Source organism: Manihot esculenta, chromosome 1, assembly GCF_001659605.2.
Source record: "Manihot esculenta cultivar AM560-2 chromosome 1, M.esculenta_v8, whole genome shotgun sequence".
NCBI lineage: Eukaryota > Viridiplantae > Streptophyta > Magnoliopsida > Malpighiales > Euphorbiaceae > Manihot > Manihot esculenta.
In genome coordinates, this window is record NC_035161.2 from 39,255,684 (window position 1) to 39,280,056 (window position 24,373).

General features: G+C 35.9%; 1 protein-coding gene and 1 pseudogene across 3 annotated transcripts; both read right to left on the minus strand.

Annotated features, from left to right (window-relative positions):
- Positions 1–1,132: 1,132 nt before the first annotated feature.
- Positions 1,133–11,833, minus strand: LOC110613217 (annotated as a pseudogene).
- An 865-nt stretch (positions 11,834–12,698) lies between these two features.
- LOC110613228 (vacuolar protein sorting-associated protein 51 homolog) lies at positions 12,699–23,967 on the minus strand. 3 transcript variants are annotated; one of them, XM_021754254.2, is made up of 20 exons: positions 23,546–23,966; positions 23,257–23,396; positions 23,043–23,097; positions 22,819–22,926; positions 22,317–22,415; positions 22,116–22,193; positions 21,843–21,920; positions 21,533–21,664; positions 21,289–21,389; positions 21,132–21,199; positions 19,987–20,060; positions 19,784–19,850; positions 19,347–19,465; positions 18,893–19,159; positions 18,666–18,782; positions 18,003–18,074; positions 17,857–17,907; positions 17,419–17,649; positions 13,765–13,941; positions 12,699–13,512 (listed from the first exon to the last, which is right to left on the minus strand). In XM_021754254.2, exons 1-20 carry the CDS (start codon positions 23,714–23,716, stop codon positions 13,393–13,395), a joined length of 2,325 nt encoding a protein of 774 aa, XP_021609946.1. In that variant the 5' UTR covers positions 23,717–23,966; the 3' UTR covers positions 12,699–13,392. The 3 variants fall into 3 exon arrangements, with proteins under 3 accessions (XP_021609946.1, XP_043817972.1, XP_021609952.1); XM_043962037.1 differs by lacking the exon at positions 17,419–17,649 and having other exon boundaries at positions 23,546–23,967; XM_021754260.2 differs by lacking the exons at positions 12,699–13,512; positions 13,765–13,941 and adding an exon at positions 16,680–17,342 and having other exon boundaries at positions 23,546–23,967.
- Between the last annotated feature and the right edge of the window lie 406 nt (positions 23,968–24,373).

Sequence of the window (24,373 nt, forward strand, 5' to 3'; positions counted from 1 at the left end):
ATTATTGTGTTTGGAATAACTTTGAATTTAAAAGATAGTAACCTTTGCAATTTAAATCGGATTCAAATTTTAATATATAGATATTTATTATCTAAATTTGTTTATATAAATAATTAATTTAATATAAAAAATATATATTTATAATAATATTTATAATTTTTTATATATTTTTTATTTAAAAATTAAAATTTAAATATTTTTTAAAAATATTAAATTTTTAAATGAAAATTATTAATAAAAATATTTTTATATATTTTAATTAAATTTAAGACAAATTGAGATAATTTAAATTAAATTTTAATTAAATTCGGGATGAATTCTAATGTTATTGATATAAATAAATTTGAGATCGGATATTTTAATTTTCATGATACCCTATTAATTTACATCCCTACTATAAATTAATTAAAATGAAATTATTATTTAAATTTTATTGAAAATTTTAATAATTTATTTATCAAATGAAAAACAAATTGGTATTTATATTTAAGAGTTGATATGAATAAAATTTTATATTCCTTTCAGTATTAAAGTATATACTTCTTGTAAATAATAAATTAAAATATAATGAAAAATTTACCTGAAAAAAATACAATTGATTAAAAAAGTATTAAATTGTTTTCTCTACTTCATTTTATTTTAGTTCATTCATTTATTCAAAAGTATTACATTCATCCACTTTTTTCTATTGCAATTTTAATATTCTCAAAATTGCAATCTCCTTCCGAATATTATACTTCTTTTAAGAGAAAAAATAAATTTGCGGCAACACTCAAATCCAAATAATAGAACTAATTTCTTGGTCGTCTCTCGGATAACTAAGAAATTTACAACTTAAATCAGGTTTAGAACATTGAAGAGAGGTGTTCATTCTCAGTTGAACCCAGTCATTAGCAAATGTTCATTCACCTCACCTGCCAACCATAACTTGGCTTGGCCCACCCATTCATCTCACCTCACCTCCATAAAGGTCGACTGCGTATTTGAGAACCTCAATTCCTCCGCCAAAATTTATTTTATTGTTATCAACAGCAGAACGCTACAAGTACTCGTTTATCCCATTTCGTTATAAACTCAATGATGACCCTTGGACACTTCTGTAAAATATTTATCCAACAGACCACAAAACATGAATAGCTATTTGGTAAGACGTTTGGGGGAAAATGAAGAAATATAATTCCATACAAGGTGCAATCCTTTTTGTTAAGTTAGCAAATGAAGAAATACAGTTCCAAAATTCCAATCTATACCACTGCCAGCTGTTAGCAATGCTCAATTCTACACTAATAATATCATTAACAATCCATGCCCTTCTCAGTCTTTTGAATGCTGAATAATCCCCAAAACTCAAGCATCAATAAACCGGATATCAAAAGTGTGGGGATGTATCTGCGACACATTCAAGGCTGCATATTCCTCTAAACATTCTTTCAACTGAGCTTCACTGTACCCCTGTTGTGCTGCTCACAAACAAGCATTTCAAGCTTCTCAGTGACAAAATTGTAAATTTCGAGCAGAAGTAGAAGAAGCTCAAGCTTAAAGTGGACTCAGAATAATCGATAAAAATAAGAATCTCAAATTTGACAGCAGGACCACCAAATGGCTTACAAGATGCGTACGACTTACATGTGAGAAAAAGGGGCTTGCCCAACATACTTGTGCATGGAGATATACATATATATATTATATGCATGTGTATGTGTGTGTGTGTTATATATCTTATTTCATTCCCAACTGGATTTTACATCCGGATACAAGCATTTCTAAATCCACAATTGTGGACCACAGTCCAGCTAAGAGAACTTTGACATCTGCATTAATCTTAGTGCTTCATCCATATGACTCTGAGCCACAGTTTCTGAAAACCGTAGGCTTGCTAAAGCCTGTCAATGAAATCAATTTCAATTGTAGTCTCGCTAAACTCAAAATCACAGATCCATTAAGAATTTATATAGTTAGTATCTTTAACTGGAAACTGGCACCTTATGTCTGATTCATTTGGCAGCATAAAAATCTGAACCTATTGTTTTTCTTATGCTTTATTTGACTAGAACATAGAGGGATTGAGAGCAACTACAATCCAGGTCTGTAATCATCAACAGCCATACCCTCGACTTACCTGGACTGAACTGGTTGTCTTACCTGCCCCATTTCAGCCCAGGACTAGAGTCTATTAATAAGAAAATGAATGAAGATTGTGACTCACAGCTGATATGAGAGAATGCTAAGAAGAGTTCTAACTGTTGTGTAGGAATGTGGGGCATTTGATTTAGCTTCTTCTTGTCGAATACTGGAATATGCAGTAGCAATATACTCCTCCAGCTCCTTGGGGACATGAGGCGACAGTCTCCTAGCTGCTGAAATATATGCTCTAACAAAGCATTGCATCACAAAGCAATCAATTTTGAGGCATTTAGAAAGCAGTTAATTTTACTGCAATAAGTTCTTCCAAACTTTCACACTTGCTGAAAAAAGAATAAAAACGAGAAAAATTGTATAAAATTAAGGGAGCCATACTACCAGTACCAATGCAAAAGACTCCCTTATTAATCATGCATGATGTAACAGTGGAAATTCACAGAAGTTGATGAAGCTTTGAAATGCACATACATTTGTATATACAAGCAGTAGCAATAAAAAGTAAATGACATTGTACATGGCTTGATTAACTAATAAGCATCCTATACATAATGATCCAAGGAATGGAAAATAAAAGTAAACAGAAAGATCTGAATCATCTATATTGAATATTGACTTTTTAGTGGAAATGTTGGTATTTACCTAAGAATAGATGGTTCAAGTGGAGTGAAATCAAGAGCAGGATATTCTGATGCACATAAACAACATGCCTAGCCATTACAAGATCACTATCCATGTAACGACCCGGAAACGGGACCGCTACCGGCGCTAGGATCCAGATCGGCTTAAGGCCGCCGGGACCCGTAGCAAACCTAACATACATCCTGTCACCTGGTCAAATCCCATACATGATCAAAACATTAACATAAAAACTTTAAACATCTGATGTATATACCGAGCTTGAACTGTATGCTTCATAAATGGAAACATAAAAGAACCCCATACTAGAGCCCTCAACAAATGCTCTAGCTGAGTCAACATAACATACATCAAGCTTGGATCACATCCGATGAACTAAAACCTAACCGGTGCATGCATCATAATCATAAGCATAAGACCTCCACTAGAGTCCTCATCAAATACTTTAGCGTGGTAAACATCACATGCCACAAGTTTGGTTCACACACAACTCAACATTAAAACATTTCATACATCATGTACAAAAAGGGATTAACCAGACCTTAGGACCAAACACAATACTAATCCATAAACATAACTCTACTTTACGTTACATTACATCACATTATCTTACAATACATTATATCAATTTACATTACATGTCCACACTAAAATACTACTCTATTACCTAAACATGACATTACCCTTGACGTCTTCCTGAACTACCTCTGACCTGCAAACCTGGGGGTTAGGGGAAAGGGGTGAGCTAAAAAGCTCAGTGAGCGGAACATGGAAAACAATAATAAATCATATGCTATCATGGAATGCGTCACAGCACAAACATTTCACATCACGGATGGACATGACCACCAAAACTCCCTCTGTCTGTGCCCGGCCCTCAAAGGAGCTTCTCAGGACTTCTGTAACATAACATGGTGCCCGGCCCTTCGGGCTCCTCAGGACTTCATTATTGCCCGGCCCTTCAGGCTCCTCAGGACTTCATTATGCCCGGCCCTCGGTGGGGCTCCTCAGGACTTCATTATCATATCATAGCTAGGGCTATTGGGGTCGCCTTGGTCCATCCACATCAACAGCAAATTATGCAATGCAGCACATTCGTGATTTCTAATGCAAGCAACCTACTACATATACATGGTATTCATGATGCGTGAAACATGCTTAAAACATTTAAGTTAGTTCTACTCACCTCTGGCAGACGCTGGACTGACTCTACAACAGCTAACACTGCTGGCCTCCTCGGTTCCTCGGGTCCGATTCTACACAGGTGGACTCGAATGAGGTGCCAACCACACTCTAAACAACTCATAAACAACTCCCCAAAAACCCCCTCAAACATCCTCAAAACATGCATAGAAGACAACCATGAAAGGGCTGGACAGGGCACTTTCGGCGGCACTTTCGGCGGCCGAATGTCCCTTCCAAAGCCGAAAGCCATGCAGGTTCGGGGGCACTTTCGGCGGCCGAAAGTCCTTCCAGAGCCGAAAGTGCCGAAAGTCTGGCACCTTCGGCGGCAGGTTCGGCGGCCGAAGCCTCTCTCCAGATCCGAAAGTCCTGGCCTTTGGGGGCACGTTAGGCGGCCAAAGCTGCCTTCCATGCAGGTTCGGCAGCCGAACATACCTTCGGCGGCCGAACCTGGTTCCCTCCGAACAGCAGGTCCGAATCCGTCACAAGCAAAACCAACCTCCAAACCACCCAAAACCTCACATGCTCTCTCCCAAACATGCAAACACACTCCCACATGCATATAGGGGCATAAACTAACTTAAACCCCCAACATAACATCATAAAAACCAACATTGAGCATAAAACCCACATAACCTTAACATGCACATCTACCCTCATATAAGCATTAAAACTTCTTTAAACTTACTTAAAATTTTATGAAACATAAAGGAAAGCAAGGATCTACACTTACCTCTTGAAGATCAAGGGTTGGTACGATCCTAACTTGAAGATATGAAGAATCCAAGCTCCAAAGATCTCCAAGCTCCAAAACTTCGATTTAAGCTTTAAAACTCTTCAAGACAACCATAAAACTTATAAAAACCGTAGGAGATTGAAGAAAAGACATGAAATCAGCCAAAGGAGGGCATGAACACACCTGAGCTCGAGAATGGGGAGAAAACTCGCCCATTTTCGGTCTGAGGGCCTTTTATAGGTGGCCGGTCAACCATCTTCGGCGGCCTAAGCTGCTTCCGCAACTTCACCACCTTCGGCAGCCTAAAGTGCCTCCTAAACTATCCCATGTTCGGCGGCCGAACTTGAGGTTTGGCGGCCGAACCTGGTTTCTTCCCTCAAAACCTTCGGAGGCCTAAAGCACTCCCGAAGCAGCCCCATGTTCGGCGGCCGAACTTGAGGTTCGGCGGCCGAACCTGGGTCCTTCCTCCTTGACCTTTTCTTTTCAAAACTCCATTTCTTTTCCATTTAAAAAACCATAAAATCATGTGAAAACATTTTAGAAACACATTTTACCCCTCTAGAAGACTCTGGCATCTTCAGAAATTCCAGATTCCAACGGAGATTCCGCCGGAAGGTAGGGATTCCGATGCCGGAATCTAGCCGGGTATTACAATCCATATCTGCCGAATTGAGGATCAACCATAGGAGATCAAATCTTGATAGAAGAGCGGGAGGTAGATTGATGTTTTCAGCAGGACTTCTCCTCTGATCGTGTCTTCCCCTACAAAAATTATTTGATCTCTATAGTCAATACAGTGTTTAACATTTAAACCACTCATGGAAAAAAATCGGAGGAATAAACATTCATTTTAAGATGATAAAAGAAAAGGAAAGAGAAAAAGAAAAAAAAAAGCCATGTATTAGAGAGCAGTCCACAAGCAGCAAAAGTAACATGCTCTCATCATATGAAGTCACAAATGATAATATCGGTAAAGTAGTACCAGGATGGATTAGCAGCAGCAAGAACAGCAGTTCTTGCATTCAGAGATGTGGTGATCCCAGCTTTGGCAATGCAGACTGCTGCTCCATGACTTCATGAATTGCTGTACGATCAGATTCATCCATCTTGTCAAACTCATCAATAGCACATATGCCCATATCAGCTAGAACCTGAAACAGAATTAAAATTCTTAATTTGAATCCAAAACATCCTGATAACAAGTTAATAACTATTAAATATAAACCGAAAATCAGAAAACTAAACGATATGAAAGCATATCATTGGAACAAGGCTAATATAATAGATAAGCTTGGCTGTACATCATTTTGCAGCCTGCACGAGATGAATCCACATTTTTCTGCCATCTCATTCATCTAGTAGTAACCATCATTCACCGAAGAAAGTTAAACAGTTGGACAATAGAAAGTAGAATAAATCTCACCAAAGCTCCTCCTTCTAGGACCATCTCATTTGTAACCGGATCTTTCTGAACAGCAGCAGTTAGACCAACTCCACTGCTTCCTCTGCCAGTAGTATACACCCCCCCCCTAGGTGCTACATTTATTATGTGCTTCAGAAGCTGACCTTTGGCAACCCCAGGATCACCCATCAAGCACAAATGTAGATCTCCTCTAATCTGTAATTACCTTTAGTTTTAACTCCGTCATAAAAAAATAAAGGCCCATTAATCTTAAAAAGCCAAACACTTGCGCGGTTTGGCGATTTAATCCTAACGTTTTGATTTTGACAAATTAGTCAAAAATTGAAACTTTTGCAAATATTTATCCTAATTTGAAATCCTATTTGGGGAGTGTGTCATTGCTAACTTAGCATGACATGTAGATTTTTAAATATTAAAAGTAGGTCACGTTTTAACACATAAGCAATGGTTACTTCTTAACCATTGGGCACATTGGTAATTTCCATTTCCCATGCTTCTTAATTTCTTCCTCACCATCTTTCCTTTCCCTTGAATTGCTCTTATGGGTTTTCTTCTTTGCTGTAGCAGCTAATTGACAATTCGTTGTTTCCATTGTTCTTGCTACATTACAAATCAGCATCCTTACCATTCTTAGAAAACAAGTCAGTGACACTCTGATATTTGATTCTCATAATAAAAAAGAGAGTTTTTTTGTTGCTGTTTGTACAAATGATATAAGGAAAAGAGAAGGAGAGCATATCCAAAGCAGAAAACAGTGTGGAAGATCAAGACAAAGAGTGTTGCTCGCTCAGCACCAACACATCTCCTATGAACCTATATGCTTCCTTTTCTTTTCTTTTCTCCATTGATTATCATCATATAATAGACAATATAGCCTTGAGTTTTGGATGCTTCTGAGAGTCTTGATAAACAAGAGGAGAAGGACAATAAAGAAAAGGGTGAAGGGTGGTAGTGGTATCAGGAATGGATGAAGGGTTTTGCTGGTGGCTGTTAACAAAATAGAAATTACCAATAGGATGTTTCAATTTAGGGTTCTATAATGGTGAGAAATGGAAATTACTAAAATGCACTATGGTTAAGAAGTAATAATGGCTTGTGTCAAAACGGGACCTACTTTTAATATTTAAAAATGCCACATGTCATGCCAAGTCAGCAATAACACACTCCCTCCATATAGAATTTCAAATCAGGATAAAATGTTTACAAAAATTTCAATTTTGGACTAATGTGCCAAAGTTGAAACATTGGGATTAAATCGCCAAAACACGTAAAGGTTTGGCTTTTTAAAGTCAATTGACCAAAAATAAATACAACACAGAAAACATAGCATTGTCACAATCATAAACATGTGCTATAGAATCCTCATCCATTAAAAGAAGAAAAAAGAGAGATCTTTGAATCAGCAAAAACTACTTTTTATCTGCTCATCCCAAAGCTGAGCTGGTGATAGGTGAAAATCTATCCATCCCCCAGCAAAAAAGAGAAAAAAGATGAGGTCATTTTGTTCCTAGCTGTGTTCTTCAAGAATAAAGCAGATGACGCTGGGAAACAACTCTTTCGCTATAACTTTTTTCCATAAGAAAATAACCTTTATTTGTAGGGGAGAGTATGAATATTCACAAAACAATGGATAAGGTATCCTCCTTTTCGAACAACATTTGAGAGAAAAAGGGATGGACTTATAAAAAGAATGCCTACCAATAAATTGAATAAGGCACTCCTCTTCCTGGAGCACAAGCCAATAGACAAGCCTAGAAACCAACTAATCCCAGAGCAGATTAGAAAACAAATCTGATTTGACTTTAATAACTTGGAAAAACGATAAGCACAAGTTCATCAGCCAACAAGCATAAGAACATCAAGCAGTAATATGTGCATTACCTTCATGCCATTCTTCAGCTTCTGATGAGGAGCACCCACAAGGAGGAATAATGCTCTTTTAATATCTTCACATATAAATTTCAGGTGCTAATGATCGCACCAACTTATTATAAATATCGCCGTCCTCAGCAAGATGTGCAATGTGCTCTTCCTAATCTCCTCTGAGTTCATACCTATTATAATGCACAACTGAGTATGTCTCCGAAAGGCTAGTTTGTCTTATTTAAGTGATGCTTGCTAAATTGCCAAAGATGAAGATATCTCCTCAAAAGTTAATCATAGCAAGTCAGTGGAGACAATTTCTTGCATAAAACATTTATTCTCCATATAACTAGTCAGGGGCGAATTCAGAAAATTTAGTCAGTATATATATATATATATATTTTTTATGCAAAATGTTATCAGTAAGATTGAAAATAAAAAATATATATATTATAATGAATAGGTTAATTTAATTTAGCAGTAATTATATACATTTCCTAAATCTGAGTAGTATTTTAACTAAAATTAAAGTAATTTTAATCTAAGTACAACAAATAAACAATTTAATTAAATGAATTATGTGGACAAAATTGAAAAATGTAATGAACTATGGGGGCAAAATTGATAAATTTTATAGGGGCCATGCTAAAATATTTTAATCATATGTAAAAGATTTTAAGGAGGCAGCGGAGGCAATTGCCCCCATGCTGAATCCGCCGGTGTAACTAGTAGTTAAAAAGAAAAATAGCATATGCTAGTACATAAAGTAATAAACTTATCCGTTCCAGACTGACAATTTCCAGAGGTTAGCAACCAGATTGACAAGTATTAATAAGTTTCAATCATGCATGATATTTGCACATACCCATGTAAAACAATGTCCCTATATTATCATGACCAAAAGTGTCTAACAAGCATCCATTTTTCTTTAAATCATCATTCTTTAAGAGTTCTCTAACTGCAAGGAATAAGTGGTAATCTACACCATTATGATTATCTTCATGGAAAATGGTTTTATTTTTGGAATAAAAGGCATCAAGTTATTGAAAAAGAATTAACTTTCTAAGTTCAGTAATTAAAAGAGAGGAAAAAACAGAAACAAGAAATATTAATTTGATATTGGCAAAATGGGTGAGCACAAGTAATTTGGAAAATTGCAGTTACCATTAGTGCCTTGTGGTAATGGAGGATCAGTAACTTGCTTACTCTTCATATTTCTTCTTGAAATGAGTAACAGACATGGCCTCCAAGTATGTATCAGCAACTGAGCCAGCACGAAGATCCCTGAAACCAGTATAAGGAATTGGGAGAAAGATCCCTGATAATTCAACTACATCACCTGGAGCTACCGGGAAAAAGAAAAGGAGCAAGGTACAAACTAATGTTTCAATAACACATGCGAGGTGCCAAAGCCCACTTAAGCTTTAGGATGAATTCAAGAAGCTTTCTTCACATCAGTTACGCAATTAACATATTACTTCCCTTCTCTTCTCTTTCTTTGATTGGTAATTCTGAACAAGACAGGCTTAAGGCAGTTGAGCATTCATCTAAGGAAGGGATATAGAAATTGGCTCTGCTATGCCATTTTAAGGTATCCATCAAGATACAGTTGGGTGCTTTAGATTATAACTCAAGACACAGTAAGAAAACCTGCTGAGCTCTAATGCATTTTCTTAACTTGCTGATATCTCTGCAAAATTCATAAAATCACAAACCTTTCTCGTGTGTTCTCCTCTAAAATGAACAGTCATTGACCTTGGTATATGACCTTTTGGAACATGCTCTGCCAACTCTAGAATCTTGGCCTGCATTGAACCAGTTTTACATTACAAAACCAAACACATAGACTGTTGCTTGCTTTTGGTATTATTTACAACTGAAAACCAGATTATAGAAATTACCTCCTGAAACTTGAGAAATTTTGATGCTCTGAGTTGAAGAATAAGGTTTCAATTTGTTTTATTTGTTCTATAGAGTTTACTTGGGCACTCAAACAACAGCATGAACACTCTAGCAGTTACTTCATGTTTGATGCACAAGGAAAACATTAACCAACAGTAATAACTTAAAGGTTGCCAAAGAAATTTCAAAATCACAATATCAATCTCAAATGGTGGGAAATGGTAGGTGTAAAGTGAATTAGAACCAGATCGTTAATGGATTCAAGTCAGACTCATTCGGCAATAAGATGAAAGAGTATCTTTACTAGCTTCCTGCTAAGAACATATTGGCCAGTACATCTAATACCAGTTTCAGTATATGTCTAGATGGTTAGTACTCATTGCCTGGTAAATTTCAAAACCACAGTCTTCGCATGTACACACAGCTACCTGCATTAGTGGCTTAACATCTGAACACCAGGTCACAATACCAGATATCCTTACAAGCTGGCAAATATATGAAGCTTTAACCTCTCTAGTAGTAAATGGCCGTCCTTTTGAAGTTGCTTTGATATAAACTACACTGGACCATGGGAGAATGAGCATACAGCAAACTAAGTCTAGTATATCAAGTACAGCACATTGTATTCAGCACTATACAGTATATGAAGCAGACATTCATCAGAAATTAAAAACAGAATAATAAATTGTATTTGCGATGATTTCACGCAAATACCAATATCTAGTAAAGATGTCAAGAGGTGATCCGAGTATCTGAGCTGGCAAAAGTTCATGCTAGAATAATTTATCAATCCTCAGAATAGTCAGGATTAACTATTATAAATTGATATAAAAACAAAAAAATGTGCACCTCTTACCACATTCAGCATTTAGCAAATTAAGCAGTGGGATTTGGGAATGACAGTGTAAAACACTAGAGCTGTCCAATCTTTTAGCACAAACACTAGAAAATCAAGATATGCTTATATTAAGAAAATCCAACAATCAGCTGCACATCAAACACTTCCATCACTGGACAACTAAGCCTAGCACATATCAGCAGCATTTCAAGTAAATTAGTTTTTAACTGGAGAAACTCACTAGTAACGCTTGATTTCAGCAGGCATCTTCTGCTGCGGATCAGAACCTTCAGAATTCTCAGTCGCATCCTCAGATCTTTGCGTCATTAATATGTCATGATCATAATCTGGAAAGGGCTCGGTGGGCTCCGACATGACGTCATCAATTGCAGCGGCAAAAATTCAAATATATCTACGGGTACTCTTGGTAACCCGTCTAAAGAACTCTTCATCCAAGTCCTTATACTGCAAAACGTCAACACCTGTAATTAGGGTTCTAGATTTCCAAGTCAAAACCCGAATGGGGAACTGGCATTGACATTATAATGATATCGGATGCTTCACATTAAGAAGATCCTCGAGATCGATCTGGACCGCACGACTCCTATGATTTGCAACATCTTGCTGGAGAAAGAAAAATAACAATTAGGACCGATTTGCAATTATTAAGAAATTGAAGTAAGACGTGTTTCATGCGTGTTAAAATTTGGACACTAAATGGGGAAATTTTAAAGAAAAACAAAATTGAGGTAGCTTACGAGAACATTCATGTATTTGGCTTCGCCGTTTGCATCTGCGAAGTTGGAGAGAAAATCCTTTGCCAGAACTAGGGCAAAAAGAAAGCAAAATTAGGCATATTGGAGTGATAAAGAATAAGGAAGAAGAAGAAGGGAGATCTTACCTTTGTCTGCATTGAAGTCGAAGTCCTTCATCGTTCAGCGACAAGGACTGCACAGAAAGAGTGAGAGAGAGCGAGAGAGAGGAAGAGGATGAGATGGTTGCGTTTGGCGCCAGTTGATGAGAGAAAATGAGGCTTTTGGCGGGAAAATCGAGGACGGGACAACTTATATACAAAAAGCGTAGCCGTTTGGTTTTTTGCCAGTATCCTGAGTGTTCGTTTGAATCCATTTGGATGGATTATTTTTATTTTATTTTAATTTTATAATGTAATTTACTTTTTTATTACTATATTTTATTATTTCAAAATTATAATATAAATTATTTAATGATATAATTTTTCATTCATCTGTAATTTTATTTAAATATCAGTCAATAATTTTAGTAGTAACTAATATATTTTATATTCAATAAAAGATAAATATTTTAGTTTGAATTTTCAAAATTGTCTTATACAGTGTTTTATATATATATTTAAAAAAAAAAAAACTCACATTTAACGCACAACAAGATAATAGGCAGAACTCCAGTCAAAAGACAAAACTAGTGACTTGTATTATTTTTAAATTAGTTGATATACACCTATAAAATGATAAACAAATAAAATAAAATAAAAATATATCATCATTACAATTTTAAAATTTAAAATCTTAAATATAGGCAACATTATATGTGTGGGAATGATTTTATGAAGTCTGAATTTATAAATTTAAAAATTTTAGTTTTAATTAATAAATGTAACTGAAGTATTTTTGTAAGTTTTTTTTTTAATATGGGATTAAATTTTAGAAGTTGAAATTTGAAAATTTTTTAAATAAAAAGTTATTTAATGCAATGAACTTATTTTTTTTACATAAATAAAAATAAAAATAAAAATAACGAGAGTCGTATCTTGGGGCACGGCTGATTTGATAAAGTCATTTATGTATATTTTTGTGCAATTGATTATGTAAATCTAATTTTATTACTATTTTAATTTGAATTGATTTCAAGTTATTAAAGTTCATCTCGAATTTAGCTACTATTAGTCGAATAATTTATAAAATTATCTAGATTTTATATGACAAAAATTTAAGGAATTAAAATAAAATAAAATAATAAAATATTTAACCGAAAAATCTTTCCTCCTCCCGCTTCATTGAAGCTCTATCTGTCATAGAAGTTACATATAATAAAAAAACTAATTATAAAATAAATATTTTCAATCAATTGGCCTGTAAAAAAAAAAAAAAAAAAAGCAAAAATGGCAAAGAAGTTCATAATGTGGAGAAAAACAAATTTTAATTTTGCACTATCCTCCTGGACTCAAATTACCAGAACACACCCTCTCCCCCACCCCCACCCCCCACCCAAAAAAAACAAAAGAAAGAACGTCTAATAAATAGCGTATATGCTTCCCGATCCTAAATGGTGCTACAGGGAATGGAAGCTTCAGTCATTGCCGCACCACGCCACACGTACATGCACTGGAAACTAGTGAGGCTCCCTCAAAGGAAAAACTTTCAAGAACATGGACTTCTCGGATGCAGGTTTGCAAATGCGAACTAGAGGCTACTACCAGTCAAACCGCAGGCTTGAAACAAAAGCAAAACAACTTTCCCGGGCTATGCATTCAGGTTTTAGGCAACATATACCTCTTGATTGAATTAGATCATCTTAGCATGCAACGTATGCCCCGTGGATGCTAGTGAAACTTCTTCAATCATTTCAGTCAGATATTCATTTGACACTTCTTGATGAAAAAACAATGTAGTCTGACTTTTGCCTCCCTAATTATGGAGTAATTGCGTTCTCTTCCCTCTTCTTGGCCAACTTTGCTTGTATTAGTTTGTCCAAGATAGGAGGCTCCAGAAGAATTGGGTCAAGACAACGTTCTGAAGTACCAACAATTACCTGTTCCACAAACAAACACATGTCGGTCATTTTTGGCCAAAAAATGTCAAAACTAGCCATGAACATCTTAAGCTTTTGCCTCTAGAAAAAGAAATGAGCGCATAAAAGAATGGAAAATCAACCCCAAACCCTCTTCCTTCCTTCCCTCCCTCCCCTTGCATTTCAATATAAATAGAAGAACATATAAAATCTTTTGATGGTACTTCTAGGACAATGCCAAAAAAATCTTAAATCTGGCTCTTGCTTTATTACCTCATCAAGCAAAAAGTCGATGGCTGCTTCATCTTCAACTGTTTCCTTTAGAGGAGCCCTTAGGAACTGAATGTCTAACTGATTTTGCTGAAACCCACTCCGGTTGAAAGTCTGAAGTCTGACAAATTCTAGCAAACTTTTAAGGCAAAATTTTACGATAGTGGTTACCACAGATTCCTGCAAATCACAAGCAGATAGTCCATGTTAATTCATCACCAGTGGGAGCTATTGATAGGGAGGGGCAGAGTAAAAATATTACCAGGTCTTTAAGGTCTATTCTAGAAGGCCTAAAGGACAAGGCAAAGGGAAGAGAATATTGGAGTAGCAGAAGGGAATAACCGTTACTGAAATTAAGGAGAGTGGGGACACATGGCCTGGAGGTATTAACGAGAAAGATTCCATTTCCAGCATAAAAGGAAGAGGAAGGGGATAATGAGAGTATCGAAGAAGAGAGTATCAGGAGTGAGCAAAGGGCATTTTCTGCAGAGAGGAGCCATGGTATCCTGGGGCGATTTAGCCTGATCTTCTTATAGTGTGTTTTCTTTTCTTTTTTTTTTCTTTTTCTTACCTTTCTTACAGTTACTACTTGTTATCCAAAAACTCAACCAGAGTTAATGCTAGTATTTTGTTCCGTTCACAAGAAATATAATCTGAGTGAAGCCTTTGACCTACTTTAAACTCCCTATAAAACTAATTTTCTGTTTTAGTAAATCCCCTTAGTCTATCAAATTGGTCCGACCTGCCGGATACCCACACAGGACGAAAACAAAAATGGAAGAAAGAGTAGACTAGGTAGAGAGGGGGCTTACAGGATTGGAAGAAGTTGTTGCGGCTATCCGCTTGGGTCGAGAGCAGATGCATGCTGAACAGGAATATCGACTTAATAGGTTGGAAGATAAGATATGATAGCTTCAATGTTAAAGGGGAAGACTATTAGAGAGAAAGGGGACTCCTCAATTCAAACTCCTACTCAGAATGTTGCAGCCGAGGCATCAATGATTAAAATACTAGGAAGCCATTATTGGTCGAGGAATCTACTTCTACGGCTAAGAAGATTCAAATACCCACCTTTGACGGGACAGACCCTATTGGATCGATCGAACAAAACAGTATTTTGAAATACAGTGCACTCCAGAGGAGCTAAAAATTTGTCTCGCCCTCGTTAGCATGGAGGGAGCCCCTTTGCATTGGCTTAGATGGTTGAGACAAAGAAACCCACAACTATCATGGAATCTCTTAAAAGAACTTATGTAGAGGTACACTGATGATATTTCAAAGAACCATTATGAGCACTCGGTGGCACTTAAGCAAATGGGGGCAATTTCAAAATAAGTTGATGAGTTCATCGCCCGAGCATCATTGGTACCAGATGTTTCTGACAAGTAGTGTTTGAGATTTTTCTTGGACGGTTTGAGAGAAGATATTGTTAGTGTATTTGCCCTGGGCCATTATCTTGCACCTTTTTGTATGTCATTTTGATTATTAATAAAAAAAGTTTTATTATCATTATTATTTGTTTATATTTTACATAATAATGATTAACATCCCTGATTACTTATTATTATGGTGATAATAATAAAATATGACTAGTATGATTATTGATTGATAATCATGAGATGATTACATATATACTGATATAATTCAATAATCATGGATACTTGTTAGAAAACAAAGTATTGAATGGACTCGCATTGAGATCACTACATGAGTTATTGTCATAAGTGAATCTCAAAGTAGTTATGTCTCAATCCTTTAACTTGAGATTGTCATAGTTTCCAACACAAGGACTGTTATGTTTTGACATAACCGAATATTATTTTTAATAGGATAATCATAAAGATTATGATTGAGTATAATAAAAATTATGTAAAGGATATTGAACAATCAAAGATAGAATGTGTCCCTCTCTTTAAGAGAGATATTTTCTGGGCCCCGCGATAAGTTAGACTGAGAAATGCATAGCCGTGCTCAAATGAATTGATAGTGTGATCAATATCATTTGGTTTTATCAGTCTACTTAGAGATCAAGAAATCATAAGTTTGAACATTATAAGTTTGACATTAACCATGACTTATGTTCAAACTAGGTATCTTGTGACAAAGGGATTCATACATGTTCTATTTATTGGGTTTTATCGAATTATCGATACTCATATTAATTGGCTAGTCATAATGTCTTGCTAAAGCCACTTATGATTTACGGGCCTTGTAGGACTGGGCCTATTGCCAATTAATGTGAGCCTATTGGATCACACACAAAAAAACGTTGTTGATGTGTTATGTCATATTAATGGGCTAAAGACCCATTAGTATAATTAATAATAATAAAAATGTTATTATTATTATTAATATTAATTATTTATTACTATAAGATAATAATATTTAAAATATCTGCAATCTACCTGTAACTATTACAGATAAAGGATTTTTCTGTTTGAATAATATTTAAAAGATCTGCAGTTTATCTGTAACTGTTACAGATAAAGAATTTTTCGGTTTTCCTTTTCAAAATGGACTTATCACATAGATATTCGTGTATCTGTGAGATTGTGATAGTTGGTTATGAACACAACTCTTTTACGAAAAGAAGTGTGGAAAACAAAAACACTGAAAAACGAATAAAACCTCTTTTGCAAATTGCAGGAAAAAAGATTTTGGGTGTAATCGTTTTTCTGGATTGAAGATTGGGAAGCACATAGTTTATCAATCCGTTGAGAGAGTTAGCACTCCAGACGGAAACGTTCGCGTGGATACCATTGAGGTTGTTCATTTCAGAAGCAGCACCATCAGTCCGAAACTATCTCTTATTGTCAAGTGAAAAGATTAATCTATTATCATTCCTTTCGAATTAAACGAAGCATTTAAATCCTAAAAAGAAAACAAAGATTTTTATTTTTCGCTACGTGTTTTGGATTGCAGTAATCTCTGGGTTTCCTAACAGATATCCAATTAGGGTTGCGATTCCATGAAACCACGAATTTGTACAAAACAATGAAATTGGCAAGAGAGATTGAAAGGCAAAGGTTACATTCGCAGAAGGAAAAAGAGAAGACTTCGATACGGAAAGGGAGGAAGGAGAAGAATCCACCACATGGGTTGGGTTCTAAGGTTTTAATGACTTCGACCCAAAAACCAGCCCATGGATCGATGATGTTTCAAAAAAAAAGATGGGCCTCTACCCAAGCCACAAGAGAACCCAGCTCGGCCAATCTCCAAGGCTTTGGCTCTTCTAGTTGCCTCTTCCAGAACTCAAGCTCCATAGAATCACCAAAGGAGACTAAGACGATATTCGCATCAGGAATATCAAGAACTTAGGGTTAAGGGGTTGTGTTTAAAAGGGTACCGAAGAAGAGAGCATCAGGAGTGAGCAGAGGTCATTTTCTGCAAAGAGGAGCTGCAGCATCCTGGGGCAATTTAGCCTGATTTTATTATAGTCTGTTTTCCTTTTTTTTTTTCTTTTCCCTGCCTTTCTTACGGTTACTACTTGTTATCCAGAAACTCAGCCAGAGTTATGCTAGCATTTTGTTTCGTCCACAAGAAATATAACCTAGTGAAGCCTTTGAGCTACTTTGAACTCCCTGTAAAACTAATTTTGTCTTAGTAAATCCCCTTACTCTATCAGCTATTCCTCTCTTGATAAAGTTAGTCCAATACCTGTGTAAATTCAGTTTTTGTAAAAATTTCTACTTTTTGCTTGAACAATTTTGCAAGGTGGGTTTCTAGAAGCTGGCTCCTGGCCCTTTGGGTATTTGTCCGAGTCATTCTATCATCTCGTAATTGATTGCTGCGTGAGGATGTGGTGCTGCCGTTGCTTTCAGAGCGACGATGCCTACGAAGACCTCCTTGAGGTAAAACCTGCTTCACCTCAGCACCTATTGCTTCCAACTGGCAAGGACAAAATAAAGTCAGACATCTTTTTCCCCAAAATAAAGGTATGTGTTGTCCATCCATTATGGTTTCATAATTGTAAGACAAAATTGGTGTCTTAGTTTCGTCTCAAAGTATTAAATCAGATAACAGAAAGGGGAAAATCAGTTCAAGAAAAAAACATGGAGGCAGGGGTGGGCGGTGGAGGAAGAAAAATGTGTATACCTCTTGAAGAAATAAATCAACAAACATGTGAACTTCTCTTGGCTCCTTGTGCTGTAAAAATTAAAAAATAGTAGATTATCCATGTCAAATTCTCCCATTTCATGTATTCTCTCATATTTATGGAACGTGGGCCCTGATATACTAACCTTGACCCAGTTTGGAGCTTTAAACCTCTTCTTCAGGAGAACTGATACTCTCTGAGTTTTCATATTTATATACTGGACAAAATTATGGAATTAGCTTCCTTGTCAAGTGTCAGACATAAAGAATCAAACTGATCCAGAGGATATCACTACAGCAATTAAGTTTTGACTAATTCCCATGTAACCAATAGAATGCCACCAGAATTGCTAAAGAATTAAAAGAAAAATGCAGACATGCATGGTCAATTGAAAAGTGAGAAAAGCATGCACTTTGTGGAAACAGTTACTTCCTTCTAATGATATCAAAATCAAAAGGAAGATACAAGGTTTATAGGCCTACAAAGATTTACCTATTTTTATTCTTTTTCCTTTTTTTTTTTTTTTTTGGGGGGGGGGGGGGGGGTGTGGGTCCCCTTAGAGGAGAAAATTGAAAAACAGATATCATATTCTTCCTATGGAAAGCTTGCATAAACAACACAACACTAACTGATGGTTGAAAACAGGCTGAGAGACCTAATCATAACATCATCAGTGCAAAGTGTGTTTTAAAATGATGGAGCACATAATTCAGACACGATGAACATACTAAAAAAATGTTGCAGAATTAATAATGATGTACATGCATTCCAGCTCAAGAATCAAATCTAGAGAGGTTTTGACTCGTACATGGTGTAGAAACTTTTCACCATCTGACCGAAAGATTCGACAAATTTCACCAGGAACAAATGCAGGCCCATTTTCAAAGCTTCGAACGCCTCCACCAGAGAAAGAAGTAGCTATTTCCTGGCAATTAGAATTTAGAACATAACTTTGAGACAAGCCCCAGAGAATATGAAGGACGCTATAATTTATATTCCATAAAGAAGACATGAATTGATCATTTGGTTCCCTGCCTCGGTAATTTTTGGGATGACAGTTTGTTCAATAAAAACAGAAAGCTGAGCCAGCACCAGGACAAGACCGGCAAGCACTTTGTCAACTACTATTCCCTCTGCCAAACCTTGTTCTTGACTGGCTGATTTATTTTTTCCAGAAAGCAAGAGGAACTGTTTATCCAGAGCCCTGAAGAAATCTTGAAATCCTTCTTGAACCCAATCAATAATCGAGTCTCTTAATTTTAGAAGAAAGCCTAAGTTGTCATCAAGAAGATAGTGAAGGTCCTGGAATAATAAGCCAATCAAACAGTTATATGAAAATAGCAAGTAGTACTTAAGTCTAAATATAAGCATAAAATACACGCACAAGATAAATTTCAAAGCATGATATTTACATATGCATACATAATTTAGTACATAATGAAAATAAAAAATGCCTGTATTACAGCTTTCATCATGTATCATATATTACCACTAAGACATCCATGCTTCCTTTAAGCACTGCATTTTTGCTAGTTTCCAGGGCAACCTGCAATGGAAGCTCTTCCTCTCCCTCCTTCCTTTTCGTTTGGACATTGACAGTAAGGCCATCTACCATATTGAACATGATTTAAGTTGGACCATTAAGGCTATCAAATGATTAAAAAAAAATAATAGGATATATTTTTTTTTAAGTAATTATGATTTGTCCTTGGCTTTTTGGTCAAACAAACACATGTAATTCCCAAACCAATGAGGTTATTCCATAGCAAGATTCTTCTATGGTGCTATTATCCCTTACTGTACAATAACAATTGTACCAACACACACAAAAAAAGGAAAAAAAGAAAAAAAAACACTGGATTAAGTTCCATTTGCTCCTGATACGTAACTGCAGAAATACCACTTCATTAAAATTGTAATAGTAACCTGAGATATCACGCAGAAGATGAGAAAATGTACTCGCAACATACTGCTTGACAACCCCCTGGGCAGCCTGAAACCAACTACAAGTAATCAATATATCAAGTTCCATTCTAGGGCATAACAATAGATTCTCTCACTTCAGATGAAAGAGGGATGAAATGCAGATGAATATTGTTATCAAGCATATGAAAAAATTGAAGGACGACCTCCAAAGAATAATCAGGGAGAAAAGCCTCATTTAGCACTTCATCCATCAGAAGCACATCTCTCCATATAATTCCTGTATTTGGCAAGCATTTCAACAAATAAGATGGGAAGCTGCCAAAAGAGAGAGAATTAACAAGTAACATTTATTAAACTAAAAAGTTATCATTATAGCTTAAGAAGAAAAGTTTCCAGAACAATAAAAACAGAATGTTAAACTTATTAAATCAATGATACCACTGAAGGCATAAAGCATATTTTACTTAGTACAATAGTTTGCAGGTACAACATAAGTTTAACAATACTTGAGGCGTCATAACAATAATTAGGGCAACCACCCATTCTTGTAGGGCCTAACCTAAACTTTTATTTGTTTTACATGATAACAGCATTGCCTATGAAGAAAAGTTGTCTATCCAGATGCAGGAACTTAAGTTCTCCACTATATCTTTGGTGAAGACGCTCCGTTTTACAGGTCACATAAGAAAAGAAAACTCACTTGCAAAAGTAAGCAGCATAGGACAATGTGTAAATGCAATGCTAAAGAAGTTTCTATATTGCACCACATAAAAGAACAATTGAATCACGTATTAGTTGCATAATATAAGGAAAACTACGTTCATATCTTACAACAGGTGGTGGCAACAAAAACACCAAATGCATGTTCAAAAGTGAATTGACTTGAGATGAATGAAACCTTTGGCAAGATGAATAACTAAAAATAATAGAAGACAGACCGAATAATTAGTAAAAGCAGTAACTAGCACTTGTAATGCAAAAGTTATGAATGTCAATCAAGGGTGTTGAATCCCACGCCGGTTGTGGAAAGGGGTAATGTGTCCCTTATATGGGCCATAGACACTCCTCCCTTTGAGTTGACTTTTGGGATGAGTTAGGCTTGACCAATCCAAATTTAACATGGTATCAAAGCCTTCCCATCCAATATTGGGCCTCCTATAAATATGTCACACGCCAGAAAAATTCTGAGCGTGAGGGTGTGTGTTGAATCCCACATCGGTTAAGGAAAGGGTAGTGTGCCCCTTACATGGGCCATATGCATTCCTTCCCTTGAGCTAGCTTTTGGATGAGTTAGGCCTGGCCCAAATTTAACAAAGGGATTAAATGTTAAAAACTTCATCATACTTACGAAGAACACCCAAAAACTTTGAAACAGAAATATGCTCCTTTATGTATTGCTGAGTAATTTCAAAGTGCCTAAAGAAAAAAATGCACTGATCAGTTACATGAGCAAACTGATTGTATGAATTTTAAGTTCAATCAATTTCCAATAGACCATAACTTACTTGGTAATCAAATCTTGAGCGAGTTTAATTATTTGCTTTTCTGAATTGGGAAATATTACTCGATAAGCTCGGATAGCCTCCACAAACTCATGAACGGAAGCCTAAGATTGGATGTTAAGAACAAAAGTTGGTTGTTAGAAAGAGAAATAGACAAAGAAAACATACATACATACAAGTGGACATGTACTGCAACTAAAGAGCCATCATAAAACACAAAGTAGTAGTAATTATTGCCCCCACTTACATCATTTGTGGTAGCAAGATTTGTAGGATCATTAGAGTTCTCCAAAACATTGGTTATTTCTTCTGTCTTAAGCTGAAGGTCCTCAAGAGATTGTTCCAACTTTTCAAATAGTTTAGCCTTTAAGCTGTCCACCTGTCCAAAGAAAGAACCATTGATCATCATATGCATGCCAGTGTCTGTAATTACATGGTAATATGGAAAATCCAATATGTACGTAGCACAAAAACTACAGAATGCACAGCCCCTCTTCATGGTGTGCTGACCAACTAACAGATAAGCAGAAGTGAAAGATTGGAAACACAGTACAAACCGGAAAATCCAACTGCTTAAGAAGCACTGCAGCCTCAGCCCTTGTTTGTATGGATTCAGTATCTGAAAAAAGCTTTCCCTGAAATGCCAACATATTCAATAGATTTTGCATAGTAACCATAAATTTAGAACTTTGAAACAGAATGTTTAATTGCCGAAGAAACATTAGAAAAACAAGTAATGAAGGAAAAAAAACATTACTGATCTCCCATCTATATGTTTATATTTGCTCGGGACTGGGACCAAACTTACTCAGTATAAAGAATAATAGTACCTGCAAAATTTTTATAACTGTGCTCATAGCTTCTTCAGATGCTTGCTTACAGTCCTGGAATGATGAATCCCCATATGCCTAATAAAAATAGTACTAAAAATTTAGAACTTCTGAAATTCATGACTGCCAGATGCAAGTAGAAGAATGCATTGAATCAAGATCCAGACATCAGATCAGAGGACCAGGTAAAGAATAAGAAACCTTGAAAATTGGCATTGCTCCAGTGTAGAACCTGACTGCATCACCATATGCTTCCGATTTAATACACTTCCCAAGTCTAGCAGGCAGATCGTATATGAACTGCTCTTTTCCACATAAGAAGAAATATGTGTGACTCATATATTGCCAAAAACCAATACTCAAGGATTGGAAAATACATATAGCAATTTTTCTCCCGCTAGAACTTGAATTGTATAAAATATTCAATTATGTGACCCTATATAAACTGTCAAGATACATCTGGAAAGTGATAATTAATGACTATCAAACAAGCGCACAGTTCAATCAACATGGCGTTGTGTGCTTGCAAGTCAGCATGTGCATACAATGTTGATTTATAATTCTCTAAAGCCAATTCCTCACAATAGAATATTCAAATTCAGTTAAGAATTTCCTCAGGCTTTTTTTTTCTGCGGGGGTCACATAAAGCATGTATCTACTGACATATAGTAAACCACTAAAAGTATGACAGTAATCTGCGTACCTGAACTTTACGAAGAAGGTTGCGTGTGTGATGCAATTTCTCTATATGTTCCCTCTTTTCAAAAAGAGATGTGTTTACACCATCGCTTCTTGATTGCACTGACATTATCTGCAATGCTTGACGGAGTTTATGTCATTCCTTGCCATTTTTTTTCACACACTAACATACATACACCCACAAGAGCACAGACACAACAAGAAATGAGATGAAAGTCATGCACGTACTTTCTCAAGGAGCTGCTCCATATTTGCTTCCATGCCCACGATATTATTTTTCATCCTGCATATTGATCAAAATTACTCTAGTACAATTTAATGTTTTTGTTCTGTTATAATTTGACAATGTAGAACAGAACAAGATCAAAATCGTGTCCAATAATGATGCAAATTGTCCGCAAAAGTGTTCATAAAAAAAACTTAAAAGAATGGAAAGCCATACCTCTTGATCGTATCAGTAGCACTGATGAACTTATTGTAATTTTCATAAACTAACATTTGCAAATCAGTGTCAAGATTTTTTATCTCGGCTGCCATTTCAACGTGCTTCTGCAGAAGTCCTTCCAAGTTTGACTTTTGCACCTGCACCAAAACTATTAATTCTCTCTCTGCTTCGTCGTATATTGGAATTCCAACGCAAACTTGTAATTACCCATCCTTCGAGTTTCAAGCCTCAAAAGGAACACTAAATCGAATTCAGTTAAACCGGGATCAGAATATTAGGGGCGTACCAAGAGATTCATGTACTGATCAGCATCGAAGGATGTTGTGTTTATGGCATCTAAAGAATCGAAATTCGAAGAGTTGCCGGATGACGTTGCAGGATCTGGAGAGTAGAAGCTTGATAGCAGATCTCTCATTCTCTTTGCCTTGTCATCCAGAGGCACATCATCAACCCCCATTTTTAACTTGATCTTTGCTTAACTTCTTCTCTTCTTGCAAACAGGATTATAGTTGAAGGAACTGATTCGATATATTGAAGGTTTGGCGCGGAAGGAACCAGAAATTGCGATTATGGATTGCCGGGAGCACAAAGCAACAGCTGCTGCAGATTTTGGGGTTTATCGAGAACCTGGTTCTACTGGAAGTCAAAGACGTTAGAAGTTGGCCGAGCGAGCCGAGGCCCGTTGAAGCCGTGTCCGTGTTAGCGTAATAGGACGGTCCCTAAACCCCTGTGCCTTTATTGCGCATATGGGCTGATTGGTGGGAGAATCCGTATTACCCGGCCCGTGAGTTCTGTGTGTTTTCGCAAAATTCACGGGTAATTTTCAACTAAATTTTAGTCATTATTTATTTATTCAATTAATAAATTTTAATTTATTTTTAAAAAATTATTAATATTTAATTTTTTTAAATAATAATTTACTGAAATTTTATTTGAGTGATTATTTCATATAAAATCTTAAACATTAATAACTTTTTTAAAATAAATTAAAATTTAATAATTATAATGAATTAATAACTAAAATTCTTGTTGTGAAAATTAGCTCAAAATTCACTTTTAATCTCTTAAGCCGTTTGGATTGTTTATTCATACTTCATTCCTTAATTAGTTGTAA